Below are 23965 nucleotides of genomic sequence, written 5' to 3'. Positions count from 1 at the left end.
CACTTTGGATAGTTCTGCTATGCTTAAATGTGTTGTAATAAAATGTACTTACTTAGGCTACTAATAATTTCCCTATTTTCGTTTGATGTGTTATGCATTCTATAATTGTATCAACATATTTTCATAGAATGCCAAGGAAATAAAGGATAAAAAGAAAAAACAAGGAACTCTTCTTTTTTGTGTGTGTGTCCTTCCATCCTTGCCCCTGAGGAGGTCTGCGCAAGCCTCTGGTTCACAGATTCGAACTTCCCGGATTAATAATAACCCGTGAGCTAAACGTTGTTACTACACGAATACATTTTTTTTTAAATTGTAGTAACGTAGACAAGTAGCTACAACCTAATTTTCCTCGAAGCGAGCTTTCCTTCGCAGTGGACAAAATATATTTATCTCTATGCGCAAGCTGAGAGACAGATCCGAAGGGACTGTTTGCAAAGTGCAAAACCCGAAAAGCGCTACTACGAAAACAGTCAATGACTTCAGTCACACACTATAGTGTCACCAGATTCCCTTTCAAGGGAACTCGCGCTGTGTCAAGCGCTGCGGGAACGCCCCTGCGTGAACGCCCCTGCGTGAACGCGTCATGAAGTACTCGTGAAATCAGTCCAATGGCGTAACGAGACGTCATAGGCGGGTGACGTCATTGACCAGGAAGGTATAAAGCACCCCTGAACCAAACAATGTCAGCTTCTGTGTCTTCACAAGTGCTCCATGTGAAATCGTCTGGCAATTTTGGTGTGTATTATCTTTTCTATATGGATAAGCAGCAGTTTAAGCAGTGTGTTACTCCCTGCCCTTGTTTTATCACGGGTGGGGATACACACGAGTTATGTGTGAGGTGTTTGGGGCTAGAGCATGCCCAGTCAGCCCTTGAGGGGGCAGGCTGTGAGCACTGTGAGAAGCTGGCAATGAAAACTCTCCGGTCCCGCCGAGCACTCTTTGAGGAGGGTGTTCGGGGTTCGGGTCCCGCTGCTGCCGAGGCACAGCGGAGAAGCTCTTCCTGGGGCTCGCAGATGGATCTGGCGGCGGGGCTTGAGACGGGTGATCCCCTATCTCTGCCTTTACCCGTTGGATCCGACGCTTCAGTTTGCGAGTCAGAAGCACGCGCTGCGGTTTCTTCTGCTCGCGCTGAAGCGCAGGTGTTGCAGCATTCCAGTTCTGAGGAAATGGATGTTGTGGGCCTGGATGCAGATGAAGATTTTGCATTATCTCACACAACCACACACACACAAGAGGAGCTTTTGGAGGTTATCACTCGCGCTGTTGCTAGATTAAATCTAGATTGGCCAACCCGTGAGCAGATACCGCATCAGTCAAAGAGCAAGTTAGACGAGCGATTTTTGCCACCCAGATCTCAACCTCCAAAGCGGGGCTTACCGTTCTTTCCTGACCTTCACACTGAGATGTCGAAGTCATGGAATAAACCTACTTCATTTAGAGTATTTAACCCAGCAACATCTGAGTATTCTAATCTAGTAGGGTTAAAGGAACATGGTTATGCGGCGATGCCTCAGGTGGAAGAGACGCTTGCGGGCTATCTCGCCCCTGAGTCTGCATCATCGCTGAAAGCCCCGCAGCTGCCCAATAAGCCAGTAAAAACAACATCAGTTTTAGTGGGTAGGGCGTACTCGGCAGCAGGTCAAGCGGCCGCCAGTCTACACACTAGACTGTAGACTGGCGGTCCTTCAAGCATATCAAGCTGACTTGTTAGGGGATATAGATGATGAGTGTGAAGAAGTGGGAAGAGAAACTATAGCAGAGATCAGGAGAGCAGCTGATTTGTCTCTTCGAGCCACCAGGGAAGCGGCAAAATCTATCGGCTGCTCTATGGCAGCACTGGTGGCTACGGAGAGACATCTTTGGTTGAATTTGTCTGATATCAAAGGGCGGGACAAAAAGTTTTTGTTAGATGCTCCTGTCTCCCCTACTGGTCTTTTTGGTGGCTCAGTAAACGCGGTCGTTGAGAGGTTCCAAGAAGCAAAAAAGCAAGTGGCTGCGTTTCAGAAGTTTCTCCCCCGTAAAACCTATGTCTCTGGGGCTGCTGGGCGGGAGCGGCCCCAAACGAGGACACCATCTTCTTATAGAGTCCAGCAAAAGGAGAGCGTGGCTGCCCGTGCTCCCCCACAGAGAGACTGGGGACCGGGACAGCGCGCTCAGCCGAGGTCTTCCCGAGGTAGAACAGATCTGAGGACTGTGATTGTTTCCAGGAAGTCCTCAGCGAAGAGGTCCTGACGCGAAGGGCGTCAGGATTTTTGGTGGCAGTCCCCTCCGAGGGGATTCGGTGTGTCGAGGCACCCGTTTTCTCTCGGTGCCATCAGGGGGCCATGTTGCCAACCCTGCCACCCCCGGTGTTTCAGGGCGCAACGGTCCTCAACGAGCACATGTCTTCATGTCCGCCCGGAAACGTAGCGGCATGGGGACGCTCCCACCCTCCGAGGAGGGTTCGAAGTGGGTCAGTTCGGTTGCTTCCTGCAGGTGCGCCGTTTCAGGTCACCGAGCTGGCCGCTCAAATAACACCAGAGACCAGCCTCGAGAGGCTGGTTCCCTTAGTAGATTTTCTGGCAGCGTGGAAACTTCTGCCAAATGTCTCAGATTGGGTCCTGCGTACAGTGGAAAAAGGATACAGAATTCAGTTTGGGTCATATCCGCCCAGGTTCAACGGGGTAATACATACGGTAGTAAACTCCGAGCAGGCTCTGGTGATGGAAGGAGAAGTACAGACACTTCTGCAAAAAGAGGCTATAGAAAGGGTTCCTCCCCACAGCAGACAGTCGGGGTTTTACAGCCCGTACTTCATAGTTCCGAAAAAGGATGGGGGGCTGCGGCCCATTTTAGATCTGCGCCAACTAAACCGAGCAGTAAAATGGTTGAGATTCAAAATACTCACGTTGAAACAGATTGTGTGTCAAATCAGGTCCGAGGACTGGTGTGTCACAATAGACCTAAAAGACGCATACTTTCACGTTTCCATCCTTCCACAACACAGGAAGTTCCTCAGGTTTGCTTTCGGGGGCGAAGCATATCAGTACCGGGTTCTTCCGTTCGGCCTAGCACTGTCACCCCGCACGTTCACAAAGTGCATGGATGCAGCTCTGGCTCCCTTGAGACTGCAGGGCATCCGCGTGCTAAATTATATAGACGACTGGCTCATTCTGGCAAAGTCGGAACATCAGGTGGCTCAGTGTCGAGATGCTGTGCTAGCTCATATGAAAACACTGGGGCTGAGGCTAAACATAAAGAAAAGCGGGCTAATTCCACAACAGAATACCACTTTTCTAGGCGTGGTTTGGGACACAAACATCATGAGAGCCCGTTTGGCGCCTGCCAGGATAAGATCGATCCTGGAAGCCGTGCGCAGGGTAAGACTAGGCCAGTCACTCACTGTAATACAGTTTCAGAGACTTCTGGGTTTGATGGCAGCTGCGTCCAACGTGATTCCTTTTGGCCTGCTGTACATGAGACCCTTGCAGTGGTGGCTGAAAACCAAGCGTTTCTCCCCGAGGGGAAATCTGTTTCGCATGATCAGAGTCACGCGGCGGTGCCTACGTGCTTTGGTAGTGTGGAAAGATCCTTGGTTCTTATCCCAGGGTCCGGTGCTGGGAGCTCCTTGTCGTCGCTTAACGCTAACGACGGATGCTTCCCTCACCGGTTGGGGGGCGACCATGAGTGGTCGCTCGGCTCAGGGTCTGTGGAGCGACCATCTGCTTTCCTGGCACATAAACCAGCTAGAGATGATGGCCGTGTTTCTGGCACTCAGACATTTTCTCCCAGACCTCAGGGGCCACCATGTGTTGGTTCGTACGGACAACACAGCGGTGGTCTCCTACATAAATCGCCAGGGGGGTTTACGATCTCGCCGACTTTGGAGGTTGGCACATCGAGTTCTGGTGTGGGCCCAGGGAAAGTTGCTATCAGTTCGAGCACTTTATATTCCGGGGTATATGAACAAGACGGCAGACTCTCTGTCGAGACAGGGAGTAGTGCCAGGGGAATGGAGACTCCACCCCGAGGTGGTGGAGCTCCTTTGGAGCCGATTCGGGCAAGCTCAGGTGGATCTGTTTGCGTCTCGAGAGACTACGCACTGTCCCCTGTATTATTCCCTAACGCACCCAGCCCCTTTGGGGTTGGATGCCATGGTACAGACATGGCCGAGGCTATGTCTGTATGCCTTACCCCCTCTGGCATTATTACCAGGAGTTCTGGAGAGAGTACGCTTGGACGAGGTTCGGCTCTTGTTGATAGCCCCGTTCTGGCCCGGTCGAGTATGGCTGTCAGACATTGTGTCTCTCCTCGAGGGTCCTCCGTGGGAACTTCCGGTCAGGAGGGACCTTCTCTCCCAGGCGGCGGGGTCAGTATTTCACCCGCGTCAGGAGCTATGGAAACTGTGGGCCTGGCCTCTGAGGGGGTTCAGCTCATAGAGTCAGGTCTCTCTACTGAGGTAGTGGAGACCATGTTGCACTCCAGAGCTCCTTCTACGAGGAGGCTTTATGCCCTAAAATGGAGAATTTTCGTTGCTTGGTGTACAAGCCAGTCTGTGAATCCAGTTGACTGCCCAGTTGGTTCAGTACTAGATTTTCTTCAAGAAAAGTTTTCTTCAGGGTTGTCCCCCTCCACCTTAAAAGTGTATATGTCAGCTATATCTGCATATCACAGTTCTGTAGAAGGGGCGTCAGTGGGGAGACACCCTTGGGTAACTCGCTTCCTCCGTGGTACTTTGAGGCTAAGGCCTGCGGCTCGCTCGAGAGTGCCAACTTGGGATTTGGCCATTGTATTAGAGGGCCTAGCCCTGGCCCCCTTTGAGCCCATTGAAGAGGTGTCAGAGAAGTTTCTCACATTAAAAACTCTGTTCCTTCTCTCGATCTCTTCTCTTAAGAGAATCGGAGATTTACAAGCTTTGTCAGTTGCTCCCTCTTGTCTTGAGTTTGCGCCTGGTATGGTGAAAGCGTTCCTGTTTCCAAAGGAAGGATACGTGCCTAAGGTCCCCACTAATGTGGCGGGTCCTATAATGCTGCAGGCCTTTTCTCCGCCTCCATTCCAGAATCCGGACCAGGAGAAATTAAATTTACTCTGCCCAGTTAGGGCTTTGGATGCTTATGTCCACAGAGCTGCCCTGTGGCGCAAGTCTGATCAACTGTTTGTGTGTTTTGGGTCCCCGAGTAAGGGGAAGCCCGCATCTAAGCAGACTTTAAGTAAGTGGATAGTCGAGGCTATTTCTCTTGCATACGAGGCGGCCGGTCATCCTTCACCACTAAAGGTCCGAGCCCACTCGACTAGGAGTATGGCTGCTTCTATGGCCCTGTTGTCAGGGGTTTCACTTCAAGAGGTATGTGATGCGGCAGGGTGGTCCTCTCCGCACACCTTTTTAAGATTTTATAACCTGGACGTAGCTTCTATTCTATTTCTGTATAATGTGCGTTACGATTTCACACATACAGGCACTTGAGGATTATGGCGACGTGGGTATTCCGTTCCCGCAACGCTTGACGCAGCGCGAGTTCCCTTGAAAGGGAACGTCTCAGGTTACGTATGTAACCATGGTTCCCTGAGAGGGAACGAGACGCTGCGACGCTTTGCCATACTCCCGGCATGCCTGTGACCAACTTGTTCGACCTATTAGAAGCTGACATTGTTTGGTTCAGGGGTGCTTTATACCTTCCTGGTCAATGACGTCACCCGCCTATGACGTCTCGTCACGCCATTGGACTGATTTCACGAGTACTTCATGACGCGTTCACGCAGGGGCGTTCCCGCAGCGCTTGACGCAGCGTCTCGTTCCCTCTCAGGGAACCATGGTTACATACGTAACCTGAGACGTTTTACACACCACTGCTGTCCTGATGGTTATACTACAACACTTATTTTGGTATAAAAGTATTTTTGCATAGTTTTTGTGATTTTTATTCATTGTTGCCAAATTCAGTTCACACATCACTGGTGTCCTGTTAGTTATACTACAACACTTATTTTGGAAAGTTTATTTTTGTATATTTTATTTTATTTTTATTATTAAAAATATTCAATGACGTCAGGTAACGTCTACGGTTACGTATGTAACCCTCGTTCCCTGAGTAGGGAACGGAGACGTTACGTCGGATGACGACGAATGGGGTTTCGCTTAGAAAGCCTATCAACTTCGAGTATTACAAAACGAGCCAATGGCAAAGAAATGCCATGGGTCTGCGGAATTTGCATGGCGTAACTCCGCCCCACCTCGTGGGTATATAAGGAGGAAGCCGGCAGCAAGCAGATATGTTTCTTCGCTGAGGAGCCAAGACTGAGCTCAGGCGATCCCCGCGGTACAGCGGAAAGTGGCAGGCAGACGTAACGTCTCCGTTCCCTACTCAGGGAACGAGGGTTACATACGTAACCGTAGACGTTCCCTTTCGTTGTCACTCCGAGTTACGTCGGATGACGACGAATGGGGTTACCAGTCTAATCACGCCACCTTCTCAGCTGTCTTCCAGTGCCCTGCGTAAATCGAGATCCCTGTCAGCCTGGACAAAGGACTCCATTTATCACAGGAATACCATGGTACACTGGGAAGCATATCCCAAGCTTAGGGGAAGTATGCAAATAATGCCAGCCCGGAGGGGGGGGGACTTAGAGAATACACATATGACCCGAAGGAAGCATATGGAAAACACTGGGGTGTCCAGCCGCAGGTGGAATATTTCAACCCCAGGGGTGGCAAGGTGGCTTGCCAAGGGAAAGACACACGCTCAGAGAGGCTTACAGTGGAAATACACATGTGGGGGTCGCTCAGAGGAGGGACCATGCACACGGGAGGCACCTAGCCGACGCGCAGGCAATAGACACTGGCGCCGACGTCAGGAGTGCTGGAGGAGCTCAGGGCTTTCGGAAAAGCTCACCTGAGGAAAATATCGCACGTATCCAGTCCGTGGAGTGGAATGGCGAGCAAGCGAAGACACCTGAGCGGGTCCGGTACTAGCTGGTTGAAGCGAGTACACGAGAGGACACAGGCTCCACTCGGAGATTATAGAATCTGGCGAATGTGTTAGGTGTCGCCCAGCCTGCAGCTCTGCAGATGTCTGTTAGCGAGGCGCCATGCGCTAGAGCCCAAGAGGACGCCACACTCCGGGTGGAGTGGGCAGTCACACCAAGGGGGCACGGTCGACCTTGCTGCTGGTAAGCCAAAGCAATGGTGTCCACTATCCAGTGAGACAACCTTGCTTGGAGAGAGCCTTTCCCTTCAGCTTCCCACCATAACAGACAAAGAGCTGGTCTGAGGTCCTGAAACACTGCGTTCTGTCTACATAGGCGCGGAGAGCGCGTACTGGACAGAGCAGTTCCAAGGCTGGGTCTGCCTCCTCCGAGGGCAGCGCTTGCAGGTTCACCACCTGGTCCCGAAAGGGAGTGGTAGGAACCTTGGGCACGTATCCAGGCCGGGGTCTCAGGATCACGTGAGAGGAAGCCGGCCCAAATTCCAGGCACGCTTCGTCAACGGAGAATGCGTGCAGGTCCCCAACCCTCTTGATGGAGGCCAGTGCAACCAGGAGCGCTGTCTTCATAGACAGGAACTTAAGCTCGACTGATTGCAGGGGCTCAAAGGGAGCACTCTTCAGGGCAGTTAGAACCACTGAGAGGTCCCAAGAGGGAACGAGAGGAGGACGAGGAGGATTTAGTCTCCTCGCTCCTCTCAGGAACCTGATGACCAGGTCGTGCTTCCCCACCGACTTACCTTCGATGAGGTCATGATGTGCGGCAATGGCGGCAACATAGACCTTCAGGGTGGAGGGAGACAGCCTTCGCTCCAGCCCCTGTTGAAGGAAGGAAAGCACAACACTGATCGAGCATCTCCGGGGGTCTTCTCGGTGAGAAGAGCACCAGTTGACGAAGAGGTTCCACTTCAACGCATAGACGTGTCTCGTGGACGACGCTCTAGCGGAAGTGATGGTAGCCACCACCGCTGGTGGTAGGCTACTCAAACCTGCCTCGTCCCATCCAGGAGCCACACGTGGAGGTTCCAAAGATCGGGACGAGGGTGCCATAGGGTGCCCCGTCCCTGAGAAAGAAGGTACTTCCTCAGAGGGATCGGCCAGGGAGGTGCTGTCGCGAGGAGTACTAGTTCGGGGAACCAGGTCCGGTTGCTAGTAAGGGGCAACCAGAATGACCTGCTCCTCGTCCTCCCTGACCTTGCGCAAAGTGTGCGCAAGAAGGCTCACTGGGGGATACTTGCGGCCCTGCGGCCAGCTGTGCGCCAGAGCATCCGTGCCGAGCGTGCCCTCGGTCAGGGAATAGAACTGGGCGCAATGGGTCGAGTCGTGAGAGGCAAACAGATCTATCTGCGCGTCCCCGAACTGGTCCCAAATCAGCTGAACCGACTGGGGATGGAGTCGCCATTCTCCAGGGAGGGGCTGAAGCCGTGAGAGCTCGTCGGCTGCACAGTTCAGCGCTCCGGGAATGAAGATGGCTCGAAGCGACCTCAGATGCTTCTGACTCCATAGGAGGAGGTGGCGAGCGAGTTGTGACATACGGCGGGAGCGTAGACCACCTTGATGGTTGATGTACGCCACAGTGGCGGTATTGTCTGAACGGACTAGTACGTGTTGACCCCTGAGCAACGCCCGGAAGCGGTGCAGGGCAAGGCGTACTGCCAACAACTCGAGGCAATTGACATGCCACAGCCGCTGGGGTCCTGTCCAGGAGCCCGCAGCAGCATGTCCATTGCACATGGCGCCCCAGCCCGTGGTGGAGGCATCTGTTGAGACAACAACATGCCGGGAAGCTCGTGCCAGGGGGACACCGGCCCTAAGAAAACCGAGGTTCGCCCACGGGGTGAAGAACTGACGGCAGGTCGGAGTAACTGGTACTCGGAACGTGCCGTGTTGCCATGCCCACCTCGGGACTCGGTCGCGAAGCCAAAGCTGAAGCGGTCTCATATGAAGCAATCCGATTGGCGTGACCGCGGCTGCAGATGCCATATGCCCCAGGAGCCTCTGAAAAAGTTTCAGTGGAACCGCACTCTTGCCCTCGAATTGTCTTAGGCAAGTCAGCAGGTACTGCGCGCGCTCGCTCGTAAGCTGCGCGGACATGGCGACCGAGTCGATGTCCATACCGAGAAAAGAGATCCTCTGCACGGGGCAAAGTTTGCTCTTCTCCCAGTTGACCCGAAGGCCCAGACGGGCTAGGTGCCGAAGCACTAGGTCCCTGTGTTCGCAAACCTGATCTCGAGAGTGAGCTAGGATCAGCCAGTCGTCGATATAACTCAGGATGCGAACCCCTTGTTCTCGAAGGGGAACAAGGGCCGCCTCGACGACCTTCATGAAGATGCGAGGAGACAGGGCTAGCCCGAAAGGGAGAACCGCGTACTGGTATGCCTGCCCCTCGAAAGCAAACCGGAGGAACGGTCTGTGTCGAGGAAGAATGGAGACATGAAAGTAGGCGTCCTTCAGGTCGATCGCTGCAAACCAATCCTGGGGCCGTATGCATTCGAAAACGCGTTTGGCGGTGAGCATCTTGAACGGCATCCGGTGAAGGGAGCGGTACAGCACGCGCAAGTCTAGGATTGGCCGTAACCCACCGGTCTTCTTGGGGACAATGAAGTAGGGGCTGTAGAAGCCGGACCTCATCTCGGCTGGAGGGACAGTCTCGATTGCACCCTTCGCCAGCAGGGTGGCAATCTCTGCTCTCATGATAGGGGCATTGCCACCAACCAAAGTGGAGCGGACTCCCCTGAAGCGGGGAGGAGACCGTGCGAACTGAATCGCATAGCCGAGCCTGACGGTACGCACGATCCAGTGGGACAGACGGGGAGCTCTAGCCAGGCTCCCAGGAACTGAACCAACGGGATCATGCGAGCCAAAGGCGTCCCCCCGGAGGGGCAGCGAAGCGGAGTAACTGGCCCAGATGTGGACGGCATAGCGGCCCGGAGAGGGGGCACAGTTAGCAACCGCGCCCTGGCAGAGGGGGCCAGGGGAGGACCAGGCTGGTCGTCCCGCGGGGGCCTGCTCTGCCAGGGGTCTGGCGACAGAGGGGGACAGCGGCGAAGCGGTCCGTGGACGGCACGCCATGTCAACCACCTCTGGGACAGAGGGGGACGAGGAGAGCACGGCCTGTGGGCGGCGCTCTGTGACGTCCGAGAACTCTGTGCTCAGAGACGGGAGAATCAGATCTTTGGAGAATAAGGATTCTTCCCCGGCCCTCCCCGGGGAAAGGAGTGGTCCTGCTACCAACTCCTGGAAAGAACTGAGTCCCATCTCTGAGGAGCCCAACTCAAGAGCGCCGCTTAACCCGGCGTGTAGCGGGGTGCGGGGCTGGAGAGGACTGTGGCGTCCGACCGCGGCCTCCAGTGCCGACCCGGGTGAACGGGCGGGGTGGGAGCCGCGGGGGGGCGCCCTCGGCAGTGGGCAGACCGAGGGATCTGAGCGGACGGCGAGGGCCGTCGGGACAGAATCAACCTCAGTCTGCTCCATCGCCGAGGTGCCCGTCTCACGAGCGCCGCTTAACCCGGCGTGTAGCGGGGGGCGGGGCTGGAGAGGGCTGTGGCGTCCGCCCGCGGCCCCCAGAGCCGACCCGTGAACGGGCGGGGTGGGAGCCGCGGGAGGGCGCCTTCGGCGGTGGGCAGACGAGGGATCTGAGCGGACGGCGGGGCCGTCGGGACAGAATCAACCTCACTCTGCTCATGGGCGGCTGAGAGCTGTTGGGCAAGCCCTCAACCGCCCGCCGAAGAGGCCGACCTGGGATATGGGAATGTCGGACAGACGGGTCCGCGCGACATCCAGCACATCAGACAGGTTCAGCCACAGACTGGTGAGCATCACCTGACCCAGGGAGCGTACGGCCACTTTCGTCGCTCAGAGAGCAAGGTCAGTGGCGGCGCGCAGCTCAGTGAAGAGCCCTGGGTCAGTCCCGCCCTCGTGCAGGTCCATGAGCATCTGGGTCAGGTGGACCAGCAGAATGACCATGGCATGCAGTGAGGCGGCTGCCAGTCCCGTGGCGCTATAGGATCTCGCCACAAGCGTAGACGAAAAACTACAGGCCACGGGCGGGTGCTTAGGATTGCGCCGAGAAGAAGCACTCTGAGGACACATAGCATCGCAACAGAGCGTTCAGCCGGGGGAACCCCAGTGTACCCATGGGCAGCGGCCCCATCGAGAGGAGGAAAGGCGGATGAGATCAGCGAGCGGTCCCGAGAAGACAAGGGGGTCTTCTTGGACTTCGAGATCTCATCATGCACGTCCGGGAAGAGAGGTATTGGGGTTTGCCGTGGACGAGGGTCGGCGGCCTTACCCAAAACCCATCGTCCCAGGAAAGCATGGTCGTCATCTCCGGATCAGACTCAGGCACAGCCGTATGCACACCGGAAGGTGGCAGCTGTGACGAGCCCTCACTTCCAGAAGACTCAAACCCACCTAGTGATGCTGCAACAGACATGGCATCTTCCTCTGTAGCTTCAACTGAAACACGCGGGCCACCAGAGGGTAGACTCGCGGGAATCAGCAGTTCACTAGCGGGCACCGTCATTGAAGAGGGGGGCTGGGGACACGGACACATAGTCGGCGCCTAGATCCAGACCGTAACCCTCAGGTCACCCTGGCCACCAGCCGAAGATCGGGGGGTGGATGAGGGGACTCTCACTCTTGCGAGTTCACCGAGTCTCGACCTATATATGACGCGATGATCACGTTCCCAGCGAGAACATGAGTCACCCACGACCGCTGTTCAAGCATGATCAAAGCCCAAACACACTAGACAGCGCTCGTGCCCATCAGAGTCCGATACCAGTCCGCTGCAACCAGAAATGCACGGGCGAGCCGTCTTTAAAAAGACGTGCCACGTGTAAGCTCTTTTAGTGAGAGAAAACTCAAGTGTTGAAGCACCCGGGGAGAAACGCACCGACTGGCAGACCACTGCAACAGATCAGCAGGAAGCACGCTCTCGCCGTAGATCGCCGTCACACCAACACTCGAGGTACTCGTTTGTAAAGCTGACAATTCAGAGATGGCTTGTGGAGAGAAGAATACACTTGGCTCCGAAGCGAAAACATATCTGCTTGCTGCCGGCTTCCTCCTTTTATACCCACGAGGTGGGGCGGAGTTACGCCATGCAAATTCCGCAGACCCATGGCATTTCTTTGCCATTGGCTCGTTTTGTAATACTCGAAGTTGATAGGCTTTCTAAGCGAAACCCCATTCGTCGTCATCCGACGTAACTCGGAGTGACAACGAAAGGGAACTGTAATTCACTGCATTGTTACAAAATTCAGTTCACACATCACTGCTGTCATGATGGTTATACTACAACACTTATTTTGGATAAATATATTTTTGCATAACTTTTATGATTTTTATTTATAAAAATATTCAATAACTTCACTGTAATGAATGAAATTCACTGATGGACAGTAACTTGATCTTTGTTGAAAAATATATTTTTCCAAAATAAATTGTAATATAACCAGCAGGACAGCAGTGATGTGTAAACTGAATTTGGTAACAATGCAGTATTACAGTAAAGTTATTGAATATTTTTTATAATAAAAATCATAATAAGTATACAAAAAGACATTTTTCCAAAAATAAGTGTTGTAGTATAACCATCAGGACAGCAGTGATTTATGAACTGAGTTTGGCAACAATGCAGTGTATTACAGTGAAGTTATTGAATATTTTCGATAATAAAAATCATCAAAATTATACATTTACAATTGTATTTACAATTAAAAATATATTTTTCCAAAATAAGTGTTGTAGTATAACCAATTTGAAATGAATCTGGCAAGTGAATCTTGCAGTTACATCATTGAATATTTTTCATAAATAATAATCATAAAAAATATGATTTAATTATGATTAAATAAGAAAGCAAAAATATATTTATCCAAAATAAGTGTTGTATAACCAGCAGGACAGCAGTGATAAGTGAACTGAATTTGACAACAATACAGTGAATTACAGTGAAGTTATTGAATATTTTTCATAAATAATAATCTTAAAAATTATGCAAAAGATATTTATCCAAAATAAGTGTTGTAGTATAACCATCAGGGCAGCAGTGATGTGTGAACTGAATTTGGCAACAATGCAGTGAATTACAGTAAAGTTATTGAATATTTTTGATATATAAAAATTATAAACATTATACAAAGACATTTATCCAAAATAAATGTTGTAGCATAACTAGCAGGACAGCATTGGTGTGTAAACTGAATTTGGTGACAATGCAGTGAATTACAGTTACGTCATTGAATACTTTTCATAATAAAAATCATAAAAAATATACTAAAAGACTTTTTTCCAAAATGAGTGTTGTAGTAACTAACAGGACAGCATTGATGTGTGAACTAATTTTGGTAACAATTCAGTGTATTACAGTGAAGTTAATAAATATGTTTCATAATAAAAATCATCAAAATTATACATTTGCAATTGTATATAGCTATAGCTACAATTAAAAATATATTTGTTTCCCAAAATAAGTGTTGTAGTACCATCAAGACAGCAGTGATGTGTGAACTGAATTTGGCAACAATGCAGTGTACAGTTAAGTTACTGAATATTTACCATAAATACAAATCATAAAAAATCATGCAAAAATACTTGTATACCAAAATAAGTGTTGTAGTATAACCAGCAGGACAGCAGTGATGTGTAAACTGAATTTGATCACACATGGTGTGTGACTGAATTATTGACTGTTTTTGTTGTAGCGCTTTTCGGGTTTTGCACTTTGCAGACGATCCCTTCAGATCTGTCTCTCAGACTGCGCATAGAGATCAGTGTATGAAGTGCAAAAGTTACAGTTAGACAACTCAAGATACAGGAAGAGGAACTTAGAGCCACATACGCAAAGGGAAAAAAATGATCTACATTTCAGTCGGTTTTTGGCTCATTTTAGGTGAGTTTTAAATGTTGTTTTACTTTCTAATGGATCCTGTTTATCATTTTGCTATAACAGATTTTATGCTCGGCTGTTCATGTTGCTTTTAATGTGATTTATGTGAAGATAGAACAAATCAAGGAGTGGGTTATTGTTAATCCTGGACATAATAACAGTGTGTGTTGTTTGTTTAGGGGTTGAATGCTTTGGTGGGTCAAATCACATCGTAACTATTAAGACTGGAGGATCTGTCACCATCCCATGTCATTATGATGAGAAAAACCCTCCGCAGAAGAAATACTGGTTCTCTGTAACTGATAATTACAGTATATCCATAAACACAACAGAGGAGAATCTGTCAGTAATTGATCATCCTGATCAGAGTCTCTTTACTGTGACTATGAGAAACCTGCAGAACAAACATAATGGGGAGTATTATTGTTCTGTGGAAACTGAAGGAAATCTGAATTTCACATATGAGCTTTATCTCAGTGTTCAGCCTGGTATGAGATTTTGTAATTTTAATCACTGTCAAATTCTCTGACTTCACACACATGTATTTTATAATCTTTTATAATCAGATGACTTGTGTCTGTGTGTTCAGCTCCTGATGTGTCTGTGATGAACAGCAGTGTATCTGGACATGAAGGTGATAATATCAGTGTCCAGTGTTTCTACAGTTCTGGATATCAGAATAAAAGCAAACAGTGGTGCAGATATAAAGATAAGGACTGTTACACAGTGGGGAGGACTGAAACATCCCAGAATTCATCAGTCCAGATCAGTGATGATGGGAGAAGCTCCTTCACTGTGTTGATGACTGGACTGAGACTCAGTGATTCTGGATGGTATTACTGCTGTGCTGGAGAGGCACTGAATCCTGTTCAACTCACTGTAACCGAAGCAGAACCAGGTACAAGTTTTCATTAATAAATATGTTTCTACTATATTTTTTAATAAAACACAACTAAAATTGCTTTGATTTCTACGTTTGACAGTAAACGGAGCCACAGACAATCCGAAAGACTCGTTAGTATTTAAATGTTTCTCTTTAAAATCTTCATAGAATTATTCTATATTTGGCTGTTTTGTCTTCAATGCTCAATTTCCTCAATTTCTTTGTTTTTAATGCTTACGTAATCATTTCCTTATTACCCTAGCCTTTCTTTCTTTCTTTCTTTCTTTCTTTCTTTCTTTCTTTCTTTCTTTTTCTATCTTTGCAAATGGGAAACAGAAAACCAGAATAGGCCTAATAATAAAGCTGAAGACATTGAAGAACAAAAGTAATACATCTGTATTGTTTAAAAAAAAGAAGAAGCTTAAACTAATTCTAAGACTATGAGCCTGAAATGCATTAAAGTTTAATAAAGGTCTGGTGGAAATTGAGTTCAGATGCCTTGTTCTCTGGTGCTTTTATTGAGCTGAATTAGTTCCAGAACTCTTTCTGAGCTTTTTGAATGAACCGATTTAAAAGTGTTTTCTTATTTCCCACAGAAATAAAGGTCTGACTGTGTGGCTTCCAGTTTCAGCTGCACTTCTGCTGCTGTTGATTCTGGTCGGTGTTTTCACCTGGAGATTGAAACGGAGACCCAGTCAGTTTCACCTGCACTCCCTTTTAAAGTTCATTTTATGCACTGCCATTTTATCATTTATTTCAACAGCACAGATTCTATAGATATATCCTCTGTTAATGTCATGTTATTGTTTCCCCCTTTAAAAAAAATAAAGAGCAAGATAAACACCAAAACAGAGAGAGAAACGACAGCAGGACCGTTGACGCAGTAAGTCCTTTAATTTATGAGCATCTTGTTATAAAAATGTTCATAACATGACAATACAAGTGTATACAGTTCTTCATTTTTGTTCAACTTTTTATTCTGTTGACACTCAATTCTTTCTATACTATGCAAGAATGTAATTTTTGTCTAGCTGGATGCTATTGTGTGTACACACTGAGCTGGATAGATACAGATAGTAAACAGTATATAGTTAAACGTTTAAACACTTGAACAAACTTGAACACAGAAAAAATATCCCAGCTATCAAGGAAAATTCTCAGAACTTTGGCTAATGTTCAGGCAAAGTTCACTCAAAGTTATAAACAAATGTTCTGACAGTATGTTAATAGAATATTAATATTCTTTAATAATCTCAAAACTTTTGTTCAAAAAACGTTATTTATACATCATTCATTGAATTCATTCAAATGTAATGTCCCCATAATGGACCCTATTCATATATTTCCGTGTTTCTCACAAGCAGAAGTTGTCATGGGAGATGACAGCAAATATATTTTTTTCTATTCAAATTTACTCTAATAGCAAAATTAAAAAAAAAAAATCACAATAGCATTTTCACGACTTTTCAAAAGAAGAACTTGAAACTTTTTAAAACTTAATATGAAATACATGACGGAAATGTGTGTAATAGCTATATCACAACAAAACAACTTGAATAATTCTGTTTTATACGTTAACTCTAACTCCCCCGCCATTTCTGGATTGAAAATGAATTGTGCACAAGGACACAGGTCCCCCTGGGTCACATGACCACTTCCTTGAAGTGAGCATCGCAACAGTTCCCTTTGCTAAGACTTGTGGAAGGGCCCTTCGTGAAGGGATTCATTCAGTTGTTCACTTTCGTTTGGAACGCTGCTACAAATGGCGTCCCCTTCCCGAAGTGCCCTTCAAGGGTGCAAAAAAGCAGTTTGTAGTTCATACAGCATGTGGGCTAAGTTTGGAATCCACCTTAAATGAATCTGCAGTGGTTAGGTGGTACAGCGGTCACATGGTTTAAGTAGGAGCTCTCAGACAATTCACATCTTACAAGCTGCAATTACGAGCTCTACGAGGATGTGAACGCTTGTTACACGTTTAAATTATGTAATTGTGGTAATTTCGACATGGTGTGAACGCACCTATTTATTTTCGTTCATGTAAACTGAAAAGGAATTTACATGTCTTTTTTAAACAAACGAAGTTCTTATATGGTAAACAGAAAATTGCCACAAAATGACATCTAGGACAGCTCCATATACAGTATGCTTCCAATCTTCACTGTTTGATTGGTAACACCCTGTGTCTACACCACTTGAAGCTGTCCATATAGAGCGGGACATCAGTTTAATGTCAGGGATTTGTCATGTCGTGTAGCGCCACATCCAGTATAGATTATATGTGTTCTATTTAGCTTTTTTCATGTTGTCTAGTGCAGTTTCTTTCTGGTTTAGACATGGTGTAAGACTGATTCCCATTTCATGTTGTTTAGAAGCTGCGAAGAGCACAAATTCATTGAGAATCAAGCAAGCCATATGCATTTAGTTATTGTCAAGTCACCTTTGTTTATATAGCGCTTTATATAAAACAGCTTTGCAGTGATAACAGGAAAATGCTGCATTTCGACTGTTATTCAGCTTAAGTCAGTTCAGTGTTGATTCAGTTCTGTTGTAAACTTAAAGATCATCAGTTGCTTAATTAGTTGTTTTCATCTATAGCCTAAAGCAGTTCCGCAGAAATGATGTCATCGTCCAACTCAGTTCAGTTCTCATCCAACAGCGTCAAACAGACAGATCAATAATATTGTTTAATATTAAGTTTCCCCAAGTAAGCCAGAGGCGGCAGTGGCAACGAACCCAAACTCAATCAGAAAATGTTTTATTATTGTGCAAATTGTAAACAATTTTAGGCCTACTTTTTCACACATCAAAACGGTAATTGTTCGGAGATCTGAACTTATTGTTTTGAGAGAGAAAAAATCTAATTTGAGAATTGAGCCAAAGCGATTGATACGTCAATCTTTGTTTCCCTCTTCTGGTTTACACGGGTTAACAAATGAAACAATCTACATAACACATCAATCTCCAGGCCAGTCAAAAACGAGTGAAATATGAGAAAAGAAAACATATTTTTTCGTTTCTATCCCCATACACCTCATATCATTGCATTAGGTTGGCCATGGAACCTGTTGTCCCGGGTTGAGTCACGGGTCATTTTCTTGATATTTCTTTTTCCTTATTGTTTTCTGTGGTTTGTGTGAAATGCAGATCTACTCTAAACCTGAAGAAGAAACTGTGATATACAACACTATAAATGATGAATGCCCAACAGTAAGTAAACCAGACATACCTCTAACACAATGGCTCAGAAATATGACATTTTAAGAGCAAGATTTCATGAGTATATATAATATTCAATTATGATCCCTTTCTCCACAGGATCCCAAGGACGTAACCTATAGTATTATTGATGATACTCCTGTGAGTGAAGCAAGTTTTACAGAAATATATTATTTAATGTATTTATTGAACTGCTGTTAGATTGAAAATGATCTTGCACTTCCAGAAGCCTCCAGTAGGGGGAACAATATACAGCACTGTGGCTCCACACTAACAGCGACAGTGAGGAACAGAAGAGGACTATTTATTTTGTAGTTTCTTATGCTTACTTTACATGAAAATCTAACAGGTCCACAGATACAAACTCATTAAAGTTAAATTTGCATTGGCTTGATCCCCCTCCTTCCCCCATTTTTTTAAAAGGACCCATATGAGCAGATGTGAGGGTCAAGAAAAAAGCGTTATACGGACCGTAAATGAATCCATTAGGCGAGTTCATAACTAGCCTTCTTTGTCTCTTAAAATGGGATTGTCTTTTAACAGTTATATATTTTGTACTTTTTTCACACGTCAAAACATGTTCAATGCTTAAATGAATAAGAATTTAAAATCTGGCATGGACAAAAAAGTAATTGTTTCAGAGATCTGAACTTATTGTTTTGAGGGGGAAAAAATTTAATTTGAGAATTTAGCCAAAGTGATTGATACGACACTCTCTTTGTTTCCCTCTTCTGCTTTACACGGGTTAACACATGACGATCCACATAGAGAGGTGTCATTAATCACTAAATGATGTTTTACTAACAAAGTTTGGGAGGAGCACGTTTAGATAATTAACATAATTAACGAGTGGAGAGCATTCAGTTAATTAACAATAAGAGGTATATATACAGCAGACGTGCCTCTGTTCATTTACAGTTTATCAGCATCCCTCCACCAACCCTTCTCCACACTTTTAGTGAGACAAATATGCATAAAGGTTTACTCAATATAATTATATGTATATGATTTTTTTGTAGTTTTTTTTTAGGCTTGCTTTACATGAACATCTAACAGATCCACAGATACAAACACATTAAATCAATTTTACGTTTGCTTGATCCCCGTCTCTGACCCATTTTTTCAAAAGGACCCATATACACAGCGTTATACGGACCGTAAATTAATCTATTAGTTGAGTTCATAACTAGCCTTCTTTGAAATGCGATTGTCTTTTTTAATGGTATTTATTTTGTAGTTATAGATTTGTTTCTATTTGCAGTTTTACAAACATGCACATTTTAAAATTAAAAAAATGAAATAAAAGTACAGGTCCTTCTCAAAAAATTAGCACATTGTGATAAATTTCATTATTTTCCATAATGTAATGATAAAAATTAAACTTTCATATATTTTAGATGTATTGCACACCAACTGAAATATTTCAGGTCTTTTATTGTTTTAATACTGATGATTTTGGCATACAGCTCATGAAAACCCAAAATTCCTATCTCAAAAAATTAGCATATCATGAAAAGGGTCTCTAAACAAGCTATTAACCTAATCATCTGAATCAACTAATTAACTCTAAACACCTGCAAAAGATTCCTGAGGCTTTTAAAAACTCCCAGCCTGTTTCATTACTCAAAACCGCAATCATGGGTAAGACTGCCGACCTGACTGCTGTCCAGAAGGCCATCATTGACACCCTCAAGCAAGAGGGTAAGACACAGAAAGAAATTTCTGAACAAATAGGCTGTTCCCAGAGTGCTGTATCAAGGCACCTGAGTGGGAAGTCTGTGGGAAAGAAAAAGTGTGGCAAAAAACACTGCACAACGAGAAGAGGTGACCGGACCCTGAGGAAGATTGTGGAGAAGGACCGATTCCAGACCTTGGGGGACTTGCGGAAGCAGTGGACTGAGTCTGGAGTAGAAACATCCAGAGCCACCGTGCACAGGCGTGTGCAGGAAATGGGCTACAGGTGCCGCATTCCCCAGGTCAAGCCACTTTTGAACCAGAAACAGCGGCAGAAGCGCCTGACCTGGGCTACAGAGAAGGACCACCAAATGTCCCCACAAAGATAGAAAATTGTGTAAAATTTTGACATTGATGATGTAAAAATGCAGAAAGTTTTCTGATATCTGAGGAGTTTAAGGCCACTCTCTCCTTCTCTCTTCTCTCTGTCTTCTGTTTGCTGTTCGAGTGTGATCTCACGCGGCCTCAGAGCTGGCACAGCACATCAAGACATGTGTAACTTCCTCAACCATTACAGAATCAAACTAACATCGCAAATTCATCATCATTTCTTCGTTTAACGTTGAAGAAATTGATTGTAAACTTAACACCATTGACTCACGGAAGCATCAAGACTTTATCCTGAGACTGCATCCACACACTTGTTCTACGGCTAAGGCATTGCAAATATCCATTAACAATTTAATAACTAAACAGAGGTTTATTACAAGCTGCAGACCTCAAGGTGCTTTCAAATCAGAAACTGATGGTTCTGTTCAGATGCTTAAAACTCTTTTCATTCCTTCATTCCCTGTTTCTGTTCCCAGTTTCAATCACTGTCACTAGCCCCATGTATGCGGGATTGTGTGTGTGTGTTTGTGATTTAGTTTAATTCTGGTCCCTGCTTTTAAATCTCTCTCACACACACACACGCACTCACGCACGCAAGCACGCACTCACGCACACACGCACACAAAGCCTGTGTTGAATAAAAAGCTTTTTAAAATCCATTTTTTGCAAAAAATCCTTATTTCCTAATGTTACACATATATGTTAGGTATGTTTCAACTAATCCAGACTATGTGTGTATTTTACTTGCTCAGAGGCTCAGCACACTCACTACAGGAACCACTGCAGCAACAACACATTTTAAAATGATACTTAAATACATTTTTAATACATACTTGAGAATTATTTTAAGGAAATATGAGACACTGCGGATGGTTGCAATACTTTAATTGTAATAATTTATCTCAAACTTTGATATAATTTCCCATATTCTTGAATTGTGTTTTGAAATATTTTGAGTTGTAATGTTTTAAAACATGGACAGTTTAGATTTTGTTCATGCATTTATTTTGTTATTCAAATTTGCTTGTTCAAACTTAAACCAACCCCTTATGAACCCCTTCCACCAACTCAAGCCATTTAAAAAACATTTTCTTGTATAACCGCAAAGTTATTGAAAACATGATTAGAAAACAAAAAAAGTAACAATTAAACAGTTTCACTTTCACAGTTTTGTCAAAATGGTGGCTTGAACAATGTAACATTTTGTTCAGTAATTATGGGTGAAGAAAGTGTTTTATCAAATTGATCAAGAAGATCTGCTGATTTATATTATAGGCTACATTTTACATGCTTTAACCAGTTCACAAATCAAATTAACAATTAGTAAAATGTTGATTGATGTTGTGTTGTGGCTAGTTTAAGGTTGCTGCTGCAAATTAGCCAATTTGCCAAAATTAGCCAAACTTTTCTCACTTGCTGACACTTATTTCATGTGGTTTCAGGCGATATTTCTGCTGTGAAATGGAAACGGAAACAGAGACAGTTCAAGAAGTGACCAGCTCCTCTCATTTACACACACTCCGCTATAGACATGATTTACCTTCTGATTCTCTCTGGGATTTTACTTTACATCTCAGGTTGAAAAACAACAACAAATAATTATAATTCTGTTTCAAAAGCATTACTCAACCATTGTACAGTAAATTGTTAAAATGGTTTAACTTGAATTATTTAAGTTATAATTCTATATACATTTACATCATGTGGAGTTTGTGAGTGTTTTATGTTCCCTTTCAAGGGAACTCGAGCTGCGTTTGAGACGCGGTGGGAACACTCTGCGTGATTACGTCATGAAGCACGTGTAAAATCAGTCCAATGGAAGCCCGCTACGACATAGGTGACGTCATAGACCAGGAAACTATAAAGCACCCCTGAATTCAGACCGTGACAGCTTCTGTACCTTCAGCAAGCGCTCTCTGTATATCTGTCCTTGTCTATTTATTGTTGTCTGTCAAGCCCCTTATATATATATATATATATATATATATCACTATGGCGAGCAGGCAAAGTTATAAGCGTTGTGTTGTGCCCTGCCCTCGTTATATCACGGGTGGGGACACACATCGTATGTGTATTGCTTGTTTGGGAGTGGAGCATGCCCAGTTAGTCCTCGAGGGGGCTGACTGCCAGCATTGCATGAGTTTATCCATGAAAACTCTCTGCTCTCGCCGGGCGTTCTTTGAGGAGGACGGTTCGGTTCGCACTCCCCGAGGTGCGGGTTCCGCTGCTGCCGAGGCACAGCGTCGGCTTTCATCTTGGGGTTCGCAGATGGATCTAGTAGCGGGGTTTGAGACGGGCCCCGCCCTTTCTCAGCCCTTACCTGCTGAATCCGGTGTCTTTGCCAAGGAAGGAGCCCGCTCTGCGGCTTCTCCTTCCCAGGCTGAGGCACCAAAATTGCAGCTATCCAGTTCTGAGGATCTGGATGTCCCTGGTATGGGGGATATTGAGTGTTCGCCAGCTCATACCCCTGCTGATGAGGATCTTTTGGAGGTTTTATCTCGTGCTGTTACTAAATTAAATATTAAGTGGCCAGCCGATGATATTGATGTTGAATCTAGAAAAAGTCTTTTAGACGAACGTTATTTACCATCTAGATCACGAAGTCCTCGTCGGGAACTCCCGTTTTTTCCCGATCTCCACACAGAGGTTTCAAGATCGTGGATTAAACCAGCGTCTTTCAGAGTGCATAACCCACAGACTAGTAATTATAGTAAGATTCAAGGGATTGATCACTATGGTTATTTGAATATGCCCCGTGCTGAAGACACGCTAGCGAGCTATCTCTCCCCCGAGTCTTCTTCTTCTCTATTCGGCAGCAGGTCAGGCCGCGGCATGCTTACATACTATGTCGATTCTCCAAGCATACCAGGCTGACCTGCTGAGGGACATGGACGATTGTGAGGAAGTTAGTGCTGATGCAATTCGAGAATTGTGTCGCACGACATATCTATCTCTCCGGGCCACCAAGGAGACGGCCAAATCTGTGGGCCGTTCTATGGCAGCCATGGTGGCCACGGAGCGCCATTTATGGTTAAATCTATCAGATATTAAAGATAAAGATAGGTCTGTTCTTCTGGACGCACCGCTTTCATCTACAAGTCTGTTCGGCGACGCTATAAATTGTGTTGTCGATAGATTTCAAGAAAACAAGAAACAAGCGGCTGCGTTTCAGAGGTTTCTTCCTCGCCGGTCCAGTGTCCCCGAGGCTGCTCGCAACATAAAGCCGCTCGGGCTCCTCCTCAATCTGGGATTCCTGAGTGGCGGTCGCAGTCCAAGCCTGTTAGAGGTAGACAAGATCTGAGGACTGTCATCACTAAGAGAGTTTGGTCTAAGAAGAAGTCCTGACGCCAAGGCTTTCAGGCTTATCAGGGTGGTCCCCTCCAGGGAGGAACAATTCCGAGGAACCGTCCCTCCTTGGCACCCTCCGGGGGGCGATTCTCCGAGGAGAGTCGCAGCGTTGCCACTTCGGTTGTTCCCTGCCGGTTCGCCGCTTCAGGGCGCCGAGGTGTCAGCGTCCCCGTGCAATCCTCTGAGGAGGGTTGTAGAACGGTCAGTTCGGTTGTTCCCTGCCGGTTCGCCGCTTCAGGGCACCGAGATGATTGTTCAATCAAATCCAGAGTCCAGTCTCGAGGGACTGGTTCCCCTATCGGAATTTCTGGCAGCGTGGAAACTTCTGCCAAATATTTCTACATGGGTCCAGCACATAATAGAAAAGGGTTACAGAATTCAGTTCGGTTCTCGTCCGCCCAGATTTCAAGGGGTCCCCTCTACGGTAGTGGACTCACAGCAGGCTCTGGTTATGGAGCAGGAAGTTCTGACACTTCTTCAAAAAGGAGCTATAGAAAGGGTTTCTCCTCCCAGCAGAGAGTCAGGGTTTTACCGCCGTTACTTCATTGTTCCAAAGAAGGATGGAGGGTTGCGTCCTATTCTAGATCTGCGCTATCTAAA

At 46.4% G+C, this 23965-nt stretch overlaps 1 protein-coding gene across 3 annotated transcripts; it reads left to right on the top strand.

Moving 5' to 3' along the window:
• The first annotated feature begins 13706 nt into the window (after window positions 1-13706).
• LOC143731335 (CMRF-35-like molecule 4) lies at window positions 13707-19053 on the top strand. 3 transcript variants are annotated; one of them, XM_077222192.1, is made up of 10 exons: window positions 13748-13857; window positions 14034-14342; window positions 14444-14752; window positions 14838-14868; window positions 15334-15431; window positions 15568-15620; window positions 17882-17944; window positions 18053-18094; window positions 18180-18271; window positions 18979-19053. In XM_077222192.1, the coding sequence occupies exons 1-9, from the start codon at window positions 13821-13823 to the stop codon at window positions 18225-18227; spliced, it is 990 nt and encodes a 329-aa protein (XP_077078307.1). In that variant the 5' UTR covers window positions 13748-13820; the 3' UTR covers window positions 18228-18271; window positions 18979-19053. The 3 variants fall into 3 exon arrangements, with proteins under 3 accessions (XP_077078306.1, XP_077078307.1, XP_077078308.1); XM_077222193.1 differs by having other exon boundaries at window positions 13751-13857; window positions 14444-14488; window positions 14582-14752; window positions 18180-19053; XM_077222191.1 differs by having other exon boundaries at window positions 13707-13857; window positions 18180-19053.
• Window positions 19054-23965: the final 4912 nt, after the last annotated feature.

The sequence above is a fragment of the Siphateles boraxobius genome, unplaced genomic scaffold, assembly GCF_051911475.1.
Source record: "Siphateles boraxobius isolate OS27281-9 unplaced genomic scaffold, OSU_SipBor_1 86, whole genome shotgun sequence".
In the NCBI taxonomy this organism is placed as follows: domain Eukaryota; kingdom Metazoa; phylum Chordata; class Actinopteri; order Cypriniformes; family Leuciscidae; genus Siphateles; species Siphateles boraxobius.
Note: the sequence above shows the minus strand (reverse complement) of the source record. Positions and strands in the feature narration are given on the sequence as shown.

Bases quoted from the DNA above. Each gene is read 5' to 3' on its own strand.
- LOC143731335 (XM_077222191.1), top strand. From the start codon at position 13,821: ATGATCTACATTTCAGTCGGTTTTTGGCTCATTTTAG. The intron at 14,753-14,837 runs GTACAAGTTTTC...TACGTTTGACAG, and splicing joins TGTAACCGAAGCAGAACCAG to TAAACGGAGCCACAGACAAT. The intron at 17,945-18,052 runs GTAAGTAAACCA...CTTTCTCCACAG, and splicing joins TAAATGATGAATGCCCAACA to GATCCCAAGGACGTAACCTA.